Consider the following 15,298-nt stretch of genomic DNA (forward strand, 5'->3'; position numbering starts at 1 on the left):
CTTGTTGGAAGCGGAGCTGTTCAAACCACACTCAAAGTACTGTAATAAATCTGGTCATTTAAACTAACATACTGAAAATTTGTTCTTAGACGGGTAGTCAAGAAGGAGCTATAGAAATCATCACCTGGGAAATGGTTGGAGGTCTTGGAGGTGTCAGCCTTCCAGCTTAACCTGAAGAAAAAAAGATGAAGGAGGGAGATGCTATAGCTACTATCTTAAGATATTCAAAGGCTTGGAGTGCCTTACAGAACAATGTCTAAAATAAATGTCTGATGAATAAATAGATAAATGAAAAAGAGAGTAGGTATGTGTGTGTGCGGGTATGTGTGTATGTGTGATTTTCCAAGGAAGAACAAGAATACACGGTAAAAATTACAGGGAGGGAGACAGATTTAAGACTCTATAAAAAATAATTTATAACCAGTACTGTCTAAAAAAGAACAGGAGATTGTACTAAATTAGAAAGGATTCAAGAAGGAATTGAATTTATAAAAAGAATGCCTACGTTCAGTGGTAAACCAGACTCTTGAGAAGTGGGAGTCAAGTGGAAAGGTAAGGGTTTTGTGGTTGGGCAGGCCTGGGAGCAAATTTATCTTAGCCCATTTAGCTGTCTGATTTTGAGCAAGATACCTACTCCCTCTAAGCCTTCTGTGAAATGGGGATAGTAAAACTCAGGTTAAAGTGTTGTTGTGAGCTGATGCACTTAAAGTCCTGGAAATAGAGTGGGCCCTGGATTGATGTTAGTTGACTTGCCCTAGATTAGATGGCATCCAAAGTAGCATGTGAGTTCTAGGAGCTGTTGTAAGGAAGTCGCTTAGGAAGCTCCTGAGATTTGCGGAGTCACCTTTGTGTCTTCAGAGCCTGACTCGGCTTGCAAGGGGCAGCTGCTCAGTACGTCTTGGCATATTTGTTGAAGTTATTATCAGTGCTCTGGGTAAGTCATGGCCCTAGGCGCCTCTAGAAACAGGCTCTCAGGAGGATTGCATGATCCATAGACACAGTGTGCCTGGCGAAAAGAAAGTGAGTTTTGGCATCAGACGGGTTCAAATTCCAGCTCTCCACTGGGTCAAGTGACTTCGCCTTTCAGAGCTGCACTTTTCCCATCCGAGGCAGTGCCTGTCCCATGGGAGGGAGGGAGGGAGGGACACAATAGTGTAGGCGAAGGACTAGATATTCTCTTCTCAGTGGGACCCTCTCACCAGCCCAGGGAGGCAATAATGAGTGTACATTTATAAGAGAAGAGCCAGGATTCAGAGAGTTCAAGTAATTTGCCTCAGGAACTAGCAGAACTAGTATTTGATCCAATTCTTTTAACCTCAAGGCTCATCATCTTTCTCTTCTACGTGGTGATGAAACATTTTTTTAGTATCTGCTCTGTGCCAGGTACTATGCTAAGTATTTCCACGTGTTACCTCATTGGCTGTGTAGGTCCCACATGGTGATGTCACTCTGTGAGTCTCTTGAACATCCACAGGGTAAGCTTCCCTAGACACTTGGGAAAGGTCATTCTTTATGGGGATATGGTTCTCTTTGATACGTGGCTTTGGGAGGGACATGCCAGGCACAGTGAGTGGGGGAGGAAATACCTGTCCAGACAGTCATATTATTAGCTCCTCAGCATGGACCATCACTGGAGGAACAGATGTTATGTTGTGTGTCTTGAAAAGATGAAGCCACCAGCTGTTAGACAGCTGTGCCACTGTCCACATGCTGGCAGTCCTCAGGTCTCCAGCCCATACACTTTTTCTATAGGGTTGCATGGGGTTTTAAAAATGAACTTTTTGCAAATATTTAATTCAGGAATTTTCACATAAAAACACTTAAGACTTTTGAGGAAATGGACAGTTGGGTAACCCTGGACTCAGGTTCTCCCACTAGCACTGTGTAACTGCTCCTTCCTTTAGATGAGTGAGAACTCTCACAGTCCTCACCCGGCTCCTTTCACTTCCTCCTCTTACTCCATCAAGTAGCTGGAACTAAGCTGTAGACCCCATGCATAACTTACATTAATAATACAGCACCTGGGAGAATTGTCTCTGTGCTTTTTGCTAACGATGTTTTTCTTTGCCTGATCCCCAGTCTGTGATTGCAATGGGAAGTCCCAGCAATGTGTCTTTGATCGGGAACTTCACAGGCAGACAGGGCATGGATTCCGCTGCCTCAACTGCAAGGACAACACTGGTGGCATTCACTGCGAGCGGTGCAAGGAAGGATTCTACAGGCAGAGAGAAAGAGACCGCTGTTTACCCTGCAACTGTAACTCCAAAGGTAGCTGGGGAAGAGGGAGAGGGAGAAGGGGAGGGAGGCAATAAGGGAGGGAGGGAGAGCGGGTTGGAGGGAGAAGCCAACAGGCCAGGAGAGAGGTATTCAACTTCTAGAACAACTGGGAATCTAACCAGAAACTGTTTTTTGTTTTGTTTTGTTTTGTTTTGTTTTGTGTGTGTCAGTTTCAATCTGAAAAGAAATATGTTTTTCTGAAGACTGAATTGTAGGAACCAGCTGGTGTCTTTAGGGCGCATTGATTTGAATTCTAGAACCAAGAGGCCCAGGAATACTTGTCCTGGCAGATGACAGTCTTTGACCCCTGGACAAAGGAGGCTCACACTCTCCCAGTGATAGCTTCTCATATCTGCAACCATTCCTTTGCCCAGCCTCTAAAACACTAAAGGATTAGAAAGGTCTGTTTCTGGTGCTATGCTAGGCGCTAGGAATATAACGTGGTACCAGTAGAAAAGACGGACAAGTAAATAGTCTTTCCCAGGTTGTTAACAAGAAAAAATAGAGTTAACAAATAGGAAGCACCTAACAGGGTGGCTGGTTCAAAGGCGGGCTGTTTATTGTTGTTTTGCTGAACATATCACCTGGAGCAATATTCACAGAACTGTAGGGAGTTTTGTGCACGCGATGCCCTGGATTCATTGTGGGCAGACAGTAAGACAAGCTAGTAAAAATAAAGAGAAACAGGTAGTTCTGCTGAATAAGTTGAGTTTTTCTTTTTCATTGACCTTATTGTCTATTACCTTGGCAGTGTCTTGTTCACTTCTTTGTTAGAAAGTGTTTAGTAGGATAATAAGATAAATATGAAGCCACCTAAAGGCTATGGCCTAATACGTGGCAGGGACTCAGTGTAGCTGCATGGAACCAATTCATAGCAACAGCTCAACGCATCTGAAAATAGTAGATTGTGGTCCAGCTATGAGTTGCTCATAGAGTGTATTGGGGAGCCTCATAGGAAACAGGGGTGACCCTGTCGTGATACAGACCCATATCCCAGCAACCACTTCCCAGTCACCAGAGTTGCCCTAATGATATGGTTTGAGTCACGTTTGTTCAGCTTGGTGGTGGAGAATCAGCATCCAGAATCTTTTGGATTTAGCAATTCTCCCTAAGAATCAAGGAATTTCATCAAGAAAACAAACAAACAAAAAAAACAACAACAAAAAAATGAATCCATTTGAATGGGCATTTAACCTCTCTGAAGAGCCCACATCCCCTTATGTTATGTAGCTTCACTGTGAGTCACTGAAGTTGGGTCATCCCAGCAAAAAGATTGGTGAGAGTGTAATTAGAAATGTAATTGGCTCTGCTGGAAAGCCTGGCCTGAGGACAAGGTTATTGTCCCAAAGTAGAACAGGAGGCTGCTGCTGCGCTCAGAGAGATGGTGACGAAAGACTGGCAATCATTGCCCATCCAGCAACAATGAGCCTAACTCTTTCTTTTGGGGAACAGCTATCCCAGACTAAGGGTGATCAGCCGGGTAGAAGGTGGAGCCCAGCAATGACTTACATCTTGTACGATAGCTAGCATGCATTACTCGCTTTCTCTGTACCAGGCACTTTTCTAGGTGCTTTCATGCAGTAATTAATCTAATCCCCACAAATCACCTTATGAATAGGATGCTAGTATTATTTCCATTTTACAAATGAAGTAGCAGAGGCTTAGAGAGGAGATGAAACTTGTAGAGCTATGTGGGTTCCAGCCCCAGGTGTGCTGACATGAAAGGTCATAATGTAGAGTATAGCGGTGGGTTTTGGAGCTGGGCAGCCTGGGTTCAAATCCTGGCACTGCCACTACTGTGTGTCCCTCTGGGCGTGCCCCTTAAGGTCTCGCTACTCCCAGTGTCCTCATCTGTAACAGGGTGATCATGCTATTTACATCACAGGATCGTGTGAGGATGAAATGATGTTTGTTAAGCACATGCTAGACAACTCAATACAGTAATGTCATTGTTTTTCTGATTAGGACAGAGGTCCCAATCAATTACATGCCAGCCTAGAAAGAAGCCTCAATAAAGCAATTTGTTAATATTTTATTTATTAACATCCTGAAATTGGCAGTAAATTTTTCAAATATTTTTTAACAGTGGGGAAACTGAGAGCTAGAAGAATTAATTCATGGCCTAACATTTCCCAGCAAGTGATTACAAGAGCTAGTTATAACCCAGGTGTTCTGATCAGAAACTATTCCCTTTTACTCCCTCTGTGTGAAAGAAAAATATCAAAATATCAACAGCAGATAATTAGAGGTCAGGAAAAAAAACATCATGCATATGATTTCCTAAGATCTGGGTAATGCTTTCTGTTTTTCCAGAACACTTTCTCATAATGTGTGTCCTTTATGTATGTATTTACACGCTCCACCCAGCGTTATAAACATGAAGAGACTGAAGCTCCAGGGCCCGAGCTGCACAGATCACTAAACCAGTGGCACAAGATTAATTCCCAAAGTGATTTCTCAGCCTCTTAATCAAAGGATATTTTTCACTTTCAAATAATAACTTCACAAGGGACCTTGTATATTCAATTTCAAATGTCGGAGACTACATCTTCCCAAATAATGCTATCATCCCATGTATGACAAAGGAAGCCAACAGCATGAATAATCCCTAGGCTGTTACAGATTTGGACTTCACATCAGTTTCTCATAATCAGAGCAACTAGACTTATTTTTATGTGATGACTTTGTGGGCTCAGCAATCAGCCTATTATCTTTAATTCTTATAACCACGTGTATAAGCCCAGATACCCTTTTGCAAATACTTTGAAATTCACTGTGTGTGCACGTGTGTTTTTTCCTCCCATGACACCTAAATTCTTGAGATCTGTGTGGACATCAATGATATTAGACTTGTTCTCTTAATTTTACCATTTTTTTTACATACCTATGACCCTGACAGTGGGCTAGTCAGTCTCTAACATTTGAGTTATTATTTAAAACATGTCTTAAATAATAATTACTTAATTATTATTACATAGAATTATTCCATAATAGTCATGTCATTTTTAAATGCAAGTGTATACTTACACCCATTGGGTTCTCAAGAGGAATTATACCCTCTCGGTTTAAATTTTAGGAAATTTTAAATTTTAAACCGAGAGGGTATAATTGATAATTGATAACTGATAATCCTTTTAGAATACCTTCCTGAGTCCTCAAATGCATGTAGACTATATGTTCATAAGTTCTGAAAGTGCTTATTGGGACACAGACTTGAAACAGGAAGCTTTTCTCGTCTGTTCTTGAAACCCAGTTGTTCACAGCTCCTGAGAGTAGCTCTTGATGTAGGAACTGGGACAGGTGCCTTTATATCAATGAGATACTTTGGAAACACAGTGCTATCACTTTGGACGTTTTGGAACATGAAATAAAGTCATCCTGTTCATGGTAAGAGCCTGTGTACTTGGCAAGGCTTGAAGGAGGCCTAGAGATAATGTATAAACTACAATTCTTGCGCACCTACTATGCATCAGATACTGAATTAGGCGCTTTACCTATTTCAGTTCAAAGTCTTAAGACAGCTCTCCAAGGTGCAGGTTGTTATCCCTTCTTCAAAGAAGTGATGAATGAGCAGTTTGCCCAAGGACACAAGCAAATAAGTGGCAGAGCTGGTATTTGAAGTGAGATCTGTTGGACTTCAAAGCCTGGGCTCTTTTCATGACCCCCCCAGCGTCTAGAGCTGTGATCTATATATAATGTCCTAAGGAACACTGCGTTCCTCCAGATAATAATAAGTGTTGTCTGTAAGAATGTCAAATAATGTTTGGAAACACTGGCATTACAAAGTTAAGCTTTATGCCTACTGAATGTATTATGTTATAAATCTCTGCAAGATTTAGTCTGTACTATTTCCCAAACTCTTTGGAACACAGAGTGCCTATTTTTATGAGGTGACTGTTAATAACCCTCAGAAAGGTATTTTATAGAGTACCATTTGGGGGTAATTTGGGTCAAAACCAAAAGCAAAATACAGTCTTCTTCATCCTATAAGATTAATTCATTTCTGAAAAACTGTAGAAGGAGTTTTCCAAAGTCAAAAGCATAAGTTCCATTCATTTGAATAGAAAAAATTATGTTTCTGAGTCCCAGATTGGCACCCATTTGTGTTAAAAAAACAACTCAATTATATTAAAGAGATATTTCTCCTGTTGAATGTTCCTTATTAGAGTATAATTTTGTTTGTTTGTTTTTAGCTCTGTTTACTGTTGGTAGGGCATGGCTGTCTCTAAATGTCAAACCCAACAAACAACCTCTCTTCATTCTCGTCTTGTTAATTGTTCTCTGCCTTAGATCCTGAAAACTATCCTACCCTCCTCCTCCCTTAACTCTCCTGCAAAACTCTCCTTCCTGGCCTTCCTGTGTCCTGAGACTTCCCCTCTCTGGTCACCTCTTTCCTTAATCAATGGGGCTCCATTTCTAAGCCAGGCGCTCACCCTGCCCTCTCTATCTGCTCCCAGAGTGAGCTCATGCTTCCTTGTTTGGCCTGTGAACTTCATCTGCAGCCTCTTTCTTGAGTTCCAGAATTACATTCCCACCTAATATGCCACTAGAAACTCAAGTTTCCTATGTCTAAACTAAACTCCCGATCTCCTCTTGATGATTCAACCCCAGATCCTGCTCTTCCTTTCCCTTCTCTTTGGTAAATAGCATCCATTCCATCTCGTTGTGCCCTCCAAGACGTTGGTGCCACCCATGTGATCCCTGTCTCCCCAACCCCCCATTATCCATGTCCCAAAAGTCACCAAAGTCTGTTCCTTCTACATCCACAGTGGCTCTCCCAGGGTTTCCTTCCTCTTCTCCTCCCCAGACCCCTCTCCTCCAGGCCATCACGTCATGGCGGATTCCTTTCATGGGAGCCTGCTGGTCTTCCCCTTCCCAAGCCTCCCTGCAGATTGCTCTAGAGTTGTCTTTCTAAACCGCAGGTCTGATAGTTCCGTTACCCACAGATGGACCTTTTACCCTTCTGTTGGCATTTAATTCACTGATAGCTAGCATGAGCTAATATATATATAAAGTGCCTAACTCAGCGTCTTGCATGTCGTGGATGCTCAAAAAATGCACTTTAGACTATTATGCCTGAGGGCCCCCAAGTCTTCCAAAGTTGACATAGACTCTAACTCTGGATGTGGCTAATTTATTTCATGTTCCATGTGTGGCATAAAAGCCTTTTTATGGGTATAGATCCAATACCTTTATTGATTTGAATTGTAACTACTAGTAAATTAAAAGTTCATAGAAGGATAACAGATTTTTTTTTTTTCTAAAGGAGCAACTGGTTAGTGCTCTGTTGGCTGGCTAGAGAAGGGATACCCTAATTATCACAGTGGAGCTATACAGGTTATTTTATCAGCCACAGGAACACTTTAAAGTAGGTGAGGTGTACCTCTAGCCAGTTTCCACCTCATTGTTTGGCTCCCTCCTACGTGCTTTCACAACAGCCCTTCTCTTTCTTGGCATGTGTGCATCACTTCAGCGACTTTCTGGGCCCCTTCCCTGTGTCGGGCTCTGTGCTGGGTGCTGGAGACACAGCCGAGAACATGAGCTAACTCATCATAAGCAAGCAGGGCTAAGGACTGGAGTAGGGGTGGGATGGATATTTTAGCTATGAGGGTCAGAGAAGATTTCTCTAGAGAAGTAATATTTAATCAACACCTAAGTGCTGAGAATGGGCCAACTTAGGGAAGTTCTGGGGCAACAGCATTCCAGGCCGAGGGAGCAGCAAGTGCAAATGCCCCGAGGAGGGAGGCAGTTTAGCACCTTCGAGGAACAGTGTGAAGAGCTGGGTGCTGGAGCCTAGGGAAGGCGGGTAGGAGATGAGGTAAGAGAGGTTTAGTCTTGCAGGCCATGGTACAGAGTTTGCATGTTATCCTGCTGATAGCGGGAAGCCACCGGAGAACTTAGACAGATCATATAATCTGAATTCCATGTTAGAAAGAGCACTCTGGCTTCTGTATAGAGACTGGAGTGTAGGGAGGCAGGGGTGAGAGGCGGGGTCCAGGTGAACTCGGTGGCAGAAGGCGAGGTGATGGCTTCCGGAGGTGATGGAGTGGCACGTCTTGTTATCCTGAGCACCCCTTGTCTTCCATCAACGCTTCCTCTGAGAGGACTCAGTTACAAGAGCATGTCTATATGAAATTAATCACAGGGCAAGGACTCTAGTGCACTGAACCGGGTAAGAGGCACACGTCCTTCGTTCCTCTCAAGGCGTGATGCTCCGACAAGAATTTCTGCCCCTCCAGGTTGGTAGAGGTATTTTTGGTTAAGAGGCCTTTTTATCCTCTTAAAAAAAAATCACACCATTCAAACACTAACCCTTCAAAGACGGCTTTTGCCTGCCAGAAATAAGGGAGAATGTGGCTCACTTCCTCTTGCCCACTTGTGCCAGGAGGCCATGCCCATTCACAGATGTCCTCCTGCTGAAGATCTTGAGGATCTGACAAACTTTTAAAAAGCAGTGGCTTACACACTACTTGGTGTTGAAAGGAGGCAGATAGATGTACTAAAACACTTTCAGGAGTAATTTCGACTTATTTCCCGGGAGAAGACATCCTTTGCTGTTAAAACTCTCCCTGGTGGGCAGATGCAAGCTCAGGTGATGTGGGAATTGCTTGAGGGAGCAGGTGGTGGCTATTGCATAGTATTTATTGTCCCTCCAGAGTGCTCTCTAACAGCGTATAAATTACCTATTTCCTCCTCCTCTTCCCTTTCCCCTACTTTGTCGGTTACAGGTTCTCTTAGCGCTCGATGTGACAACTCGGGACGGTGCAGCTGTAAGCCAGGTGTGACAGGAGACAGGTGTGACCGATGTCTGCCAGGCTTCCACACACTCACTGATGCCGGGTGCACCCAAGACCAAAGGCTGCTGTAAGTACCGTGCCCACCATTGCTGCCTCTGCCATGAATAGTGACAATTACATTAACCCTTGTGACCGCTTACAGTTCCTGAGCACCTGTTGTGTGCCAGACACTGCTTTGAGAACTTCATGTGGGTTATCTCAGCCCTCACAATAACCTTAAGAAGTTGGGATCACCATTATACTCATGTTAAAGATAAGAAGTTTATTCCACAAGAGGTTAAATAAATTGCCCCACGTTACCGGGGAAGGTGGATGTAATAGTCAAGCCCAGAGTCTTGGCTCAGGAACCCATGTTCTGCACCCTGCCAATTGCCCCCTTTAGATGAACAACGATGGGGGTAAGAATCTTCAGATTCCTACCTGAGACTTGTTCCAACCCAATGAGCTTGGAGTAGACTTTTGTGTATAACTTTAATCTCCATTAGTTTGAAGCACCTTCTGTCCCTCCTCACATTCTTTTCTGGAAGAAGGTGGAGCGTGCATTATAAATCACACATCCAGTCCGCAGAGATGCAGAGCGGGCAGGGCGCTGGCGTGGCTTAGAGGAGGGGGAGCTTGGCAGTGAAGCCATTAGTTAGAAGGCTGCCTGGGGAGGGTTTGTGTCCCCTTGCCCATATGGGAAGATCCCTCCAGCCATGTTCGGTCTGCCCCCGTCATCACTCTCCCATGTTCTCTTACCCTCTGGGCCTTTGCATAGATTGTTCTCTTCCAGCCTCCCTGTCCCCTTTTCAATGATCTTCAGAGACCCTTCCCTGGGCCCCATCTCCTTTTCGTAACCCTCCTAAAACACAAGTAGATCGTATCACTTCTCTTTTGCAGTCCTCTGTTAGCTCCCTTGCCCACTCAGAATGAGTCCAGACTTCTCATCAAAGCCAGTAGGGCCCTGCGAGATCCTGCCCCAACCTCAGTCATAGTCTCCCCCCCGGCTCCCCACATTCTAGCGCACTAGCCTTCCTTCCCTCCTCCAAAGGAGCCAAATGTAGGTGACCTCGGCCTTGGCCTAGAGCACTGCCCTTCCCCACCCCGCAGCCCAGCCACACAGAGCTTCCTGGGGCTCCATCCCCACCACATCCATCTCCTCACAGAGGCCTTCCCTGCCCAGTCCCCACTCCTCCGTGTTCTGACTCGCTATTCTACTTCAAATCTCTCATTTTCTATATGTGCTCGTCTGTCTGTCTCTCTCACTAGAATCTGAGCCCCATTATGACTCTGTCTTGTTCACTGCTGCATCCTGTAGGAGGCACGTAGAGGGTGTTCCAGCTCGGCTACAGCTGCCCCCTGCGTTACTGTCCCTGAGACTCCCAGACAACAGGGGTATTCCCCATGTCTTAGTATCCCCAGTGCTTAGCAGCCAGTAGATGTTGTATAATGTCCATCAAAGGGTCTAGATAAATAGTACGGAGGGGCTAAGACAGGGAGGAGACCATGGGAATTAAAGGTGAAAATTGGCAAAGAAATCTTCAGGAAGCCTGACAGGACTTGGCAGCTGGTTGGATGAGGAATGTAAGGGAGAGGAAGGAGTCAAGTTCAAGTCTGGGCAGGATTTGGATGGGCTCATAGGGCAGTCAGAGGAGGAGCAGATCAGTAGAGTACAGATGACACTTGGTTTTGGATCCCTGAGATAACTACATAATTGTGTTCCAGACTGAGTGACAGGACCCATGCTTTGACTGTCAGGGACCAGTCACTAGTCAAAGCCCTGGTCTGCATGAGACAAGGAGATTGTGCCAACATTAAATAATGAAGAACTTTATTGAGAAAGTCTTGCCAAAAAAAAAAAAAAAAAAAATCAGCCAAACTCAGCAATTTCACTCAAGAGATATGAAAACATGTATCTTCACAGAAACTAGTACACACATGTTCAATGGATAAACAAAGTACAGTATTCCCACATGATAGGATTTTATTCAGCCCTGAAGAAACAAAGTACTGCTACATGGCATGACATGGATGGACCTTGAAAACATACTAAGTGAAAGAAGCCAGACACAAAAGGCTACATATTGTATGCTTCCATTCATAGGAAATGTGCAGAAGAGGCACATCCACAGAGACAGGAAGCTGACTAGTGGCTGCCTCGGGCTGGGGTAGGACATGGAGCGGGATTGCTAACGGGCACCGGGCTTCTTTTTGGAGTGATGAAAATATTCTAAAATTGTGGTGATGGATGTTCAACTCCGAGAATCTACTAAAAACTATTGTACACGTTAAATGGGTGAATTACATAACTTGTGAATTATCCTACCTAATAAAATGGTAATATGTAAATTACCATCACTCTGCTACGCCCACGATTGGGCCAGAGGGAGGCGCAGGGGGCGGGATGCGGGGTGGCCGGGGTAGCCGATTGGGCCGGCAGGACGCTGAGCTCGCGTCACCAGTGGCGGCACAAGCTCAGCATCTGCGCCATGGCTGTGCTGCGAAACAGAAGGGGCCTCTGGGGCAGTGAGCTCACGTCCTGCCGTGGACCATCAAAAGCGGGGGAGCTGGGTGCCTGTCTGCTCCAGCACCAGTGGACAGGCACCCAGCTCCCCCTTGATTGAAAGCGAAAGCGTGTAGGGGACCCTACACGTGCATGATTCAATCATGCACTGGGCCTCTAGTATCTCAATAAAAGGGTTACCCAAAGAAAAGAACTAAATGAATTAAAATAGCAAATAGATGGAATTAATCATAATAAAAGCAGATGTCACTGAATTAAACAATGGAGAAACAAATACTTTTTAAAAAAAATATCAACTGAACCAAACAGTCAACCAAACTAGACAGCTTAGTGATGAGTTTGGCTTATATTCTGGCACAAAGCACCTCCTCTCTTTAGGGATAGGTAGCAAACAGGTCATGGACCGGCTGCCACCCAGACGACACTGGAGTAGCCCTGGCATAGACAAATGAGTCTGTACAGAGACGGCGAGGCATGAGCATGGACAGGGATAGTTAAGAGAGGCCAAACTGAAGAATCCGATTTGGCTCAGTGGATAGAGCGTCGGCCTGCGGACTCGGGGGTCCCAGGTTCGATTCCGGTCAGGGGCATGTACCTTGGTTGCGGGCACATCTCCAGTGGGGGGTGTGCAGGAGGCAGCTGATCGATGTTTCTAACTCTCTATCCCTCTCTCTTCCTCTCTGTAAAAAATCAATAAAATATATTTTAAAAAAAAAAAGAGGCCAAACTGAAGAGGAAAGATTTGCTCAAGTCGGTGACATTGGCTGATGAGCACTTGATCTTTATGTGTAAAGTTGCAAAGCATTTGGAAACACATCCCTAACTTTTGTTTTCTTCTTTCCCAGAGACCCCAAGTGTGATTGTGACCCAGCTGGTGTCTCGGGGCCCTGTGATTCAGGCCGCTGTGTCTGCAAGCCAGCTGTCACCGGGGAGCGCTGTGATAGGTGTGTGAACGCGGGCCCTATGGACACAGCAGGGAGAGGCTTTTGGCCACTAGCATAAATCATCCTCTAGTGCAATTATGGGAAAGAGACACTTAACAGATGTTGATGACCTTCTTCCTGTCCTCTGTCCTCAAAAACGAAGCTTAAAAAAGGAATACAATTGAGCCCCCAAATCTCACTGGGACTCCATGCGTTTGGCTGTGGCTTTTTCTCTTCGTTTGCACCACAGGAGAGGCACAGGGCCCCCGTGAGTGCCCTTGCCAGCTGGCTCCGAATCCCAGGTGCTCAGCTACCAGGTGGTGTGCAGTGACGAGGTCACATGACTCATCTTGCTCCCAGGAAAGGCCTGACCTAATTAAACACGTTGGGAAAATTCTTGTAAGAGGGAATATCGCAGTGTATGGCCATATTTAACCATCGTGTGCAGAAAAGGACCCGCCCAGGGATGGCATGGTGGCTGCGTGCACACACATGAACGGGGGAGATGTAAGAGCACGCAGGCCCCATGCCAAGCTTGGGCAGGTGGCCCCAAGAGAAGAGACCCACCCTCAGCTGCTGCAGTAGGACATTCCTGTGTAGACACTCCTCAGACCTAAAGCTCTGTCCTCCTCTCCCCGCCCTCTGAGATTGTGGCGAGCAGAGGGCTGTGGCGAGGCCCCAGGGGTAAAGGCTTCCTCCTCATTTCCTCACAAGTAAGAAAGCAGTTCTTTGGCATCCTGCCAATCACTCCTACCTGGGCAGAGGAAATGCCAGGCACATTCCAATCTCTCTTTTCAAGGGGGTTCTTTGCTGCTGAGGTGGGGAGAAGGAAACGCAGCTTCAGAGTTAAAAGAGGAGTCACTTTTTGAAAACGTTTTTAATTTCAAAATATAACACAGAAATAGAGAGCCACAGAAAACCAATGTTGTCAGCACCACCAATTGTAGGAAATAGCCCTCAGCTGAAAATGTGGCATCCCAAGGACACTCACCCTCCTCCCTCCTCCCTCCTCCCTCCTCCCTGGAAGCTATGACTATTCTAACTTCTAGGGTGATCTCTTCCTTACTTTTCTTCGTGGTTTGTTATGCAAATGCATCCCTATAAACACTAGTAGTTAGTGTTGCCTGATTCCCTTCACTTTCCTCCCCTCCTTTGTCATGCCCTCTCTGCCCTTTCTGGACCTCCCTCCCTCCTGTCCGTCCCTCCCTCCCTCCCTCCCTCCCTCCCTCCCTCCCTCCCTCCCTCCCTCCCTTCTTGCTTCTTTCCTTCCTTGTTTTTAAATTTCTTTTAATCTACGGTTTCCTCCATAGAAACCATGATTTTTTTTAAAAACCCTTGTCCTATAGAGAAAAAGCCATGCTTATTTACTTACAGCTGTTCTCTGAAGCATCCCAGCCAACTTGCTTTTCTGGGATTTTGCACAATGAGCATACTCCCGACCTATGGTCCAGTGAGTTAGACCACATGGATTAGAAAGAAACGTGTTTGAGTTTGCATCTTGCCTCAGCCACTTACCAGCTGAATGAACAAGCTTCTTACCCTCTCTTGGTCTCTTCATCTAAGAAAGTTGGAAATAACCATTGCTATCTCATAGGGAAGTGCTGAGGATTAAATGAGAGAGCACACATCAGGGGCCTGGCATATCATTTGAAGTGTTAAATAAATGATACTTGAAACTATCGTTATTTCATGTAGAAGGATGTAGTAAACTTGAACAGAGAAAAACATGAGTCCTCCCTAGCTTCCCCCGCCCTCTTCTCTGTGACCCCAACATCTGGGACTTCGGTGGCAGCTGTGGTCCTCAGAGAAGCCCCTGGAAAGCTCGAGCTGGGAGAGGGGTGGAACTCTAGCCCACACTTTGCTCCTGTAGAGAGTCTCTAGCCATCCTTTGTCCTAGCCTCACCCGCCCCTTTCCTCGCTGGGCCAGAGCCCGGGTACAAGGGGCAGGGATGCTAGCTAACACCTAGTGCTCTGGTTGGGGGAGGGGAGTCAGTGGGGCTAAGTGGATGCTGGGACTGGAGCATTTGCTTTCTTTTCCTGCCCCCCCCTCACCCTTTTGTCCCCATTAAGCCCTTACTCCAGGATGAGTCCAGCTCTGCATAGCCCTGCCCTACCCTACCCCATCTTGCCCATATGACCTCCACTCAGTTCCTCACTAAGAATGGGGAAATCACTAAGTTTCCAAACCCAATTCACACATGATTCTGCTCTACCAGAGGGAGAGAAAGTGAATGTCCGCCATGCTCTGTCACTGGGTGGGGAAGATGGGGGCGGTGTGATTGTCCCCAGGTGGTCTGGGAGTGGGGATGGCATGTATAATTTGTATTTACCCCCTCTGGGAATGAATAGGCCCGGGTAGGAGAGAAAGTAGAAAAATCAGTCATCATATTCTCTACATGGACTAAGAAATAACCTATAATCTTGTCCTGACTTCCAAAACGCCCCTGCAGGTGTCGGCCAGGGTACTATCACCTGGATGGAGGAAACCCGGAGGGCTGTACCCAGTGTTTTTGCTACGGGCATTCGGCCAGCTGCCACAGCTCTGGGGACTACAGCGTCCATAAAATCACCTCTACCTTCCATCAGGGTAAAGTCCTCTGTTTTCTAGAATTTCTGTTTTTAACATTGTACAGGGCTCTGTGCTGACAGATAACCACATGGCCATCCACAGGATGGGAGTCTGGAGTCACCTTTAGCAACTCTCTTCTAGCTTCTAATGTGCATTATTATTATTATAGGCCAATCAGGCAGACTCTAGTATCTTGAAAAAGTTATAGCTGAACAGGTTACTCATACCA

The 15,298-nt window shown here is 45.6% G+C and overlaps 1 protein-coding gene across 1 annotated transcript in view; it reads left to right on the top strand.

Annotated features, from left to right (window-relative positions):
* Window positions 1–15,298, top strand: part of LAMC2 (laminin subunit gamma 2) — a 55,516-nt gene that overhangs the window by 16,417 nt on the left and 23,801 nt on the right. The window contains exons 2-5 of the mRNA XM_008145933.3: window positions 2,080–2,268; window positions 9,006–9,141; window positions 12,423–12,521; window positions 14,951–15,087. Coding sequence (XP_008144155.2) covers window positions 2,080–2,268; window positions 9,006–9,141; window positions 12,423–12,521; window positions 14,951–15,087 — 561 coding nt within the window. The remainder of the gene's footprint in view (window positions 1–2,079; window positions 2,269–9,005; window positions 9,142–12,422; window positions 12,522–14,950; window positions 15,088–15,298) is intronic.

The sequence above is a fragment of the Eptesicus fuscus genome, chromosome 22 (genome assembly GCF_027574615.1).
Source record: "Eptesicus fuscus isolate TK198812 chromosome 22, DD_ASM_mEF_20220401, whole genome shotgun sequence".
Taxonomy (NCBI): domain Eukaryota; kingdom Metazoa; phylum Chordata; class Mammalia; order Chiroptera; family Vespertilionidae; genus Eptesicus; species Eptesicus fuscus.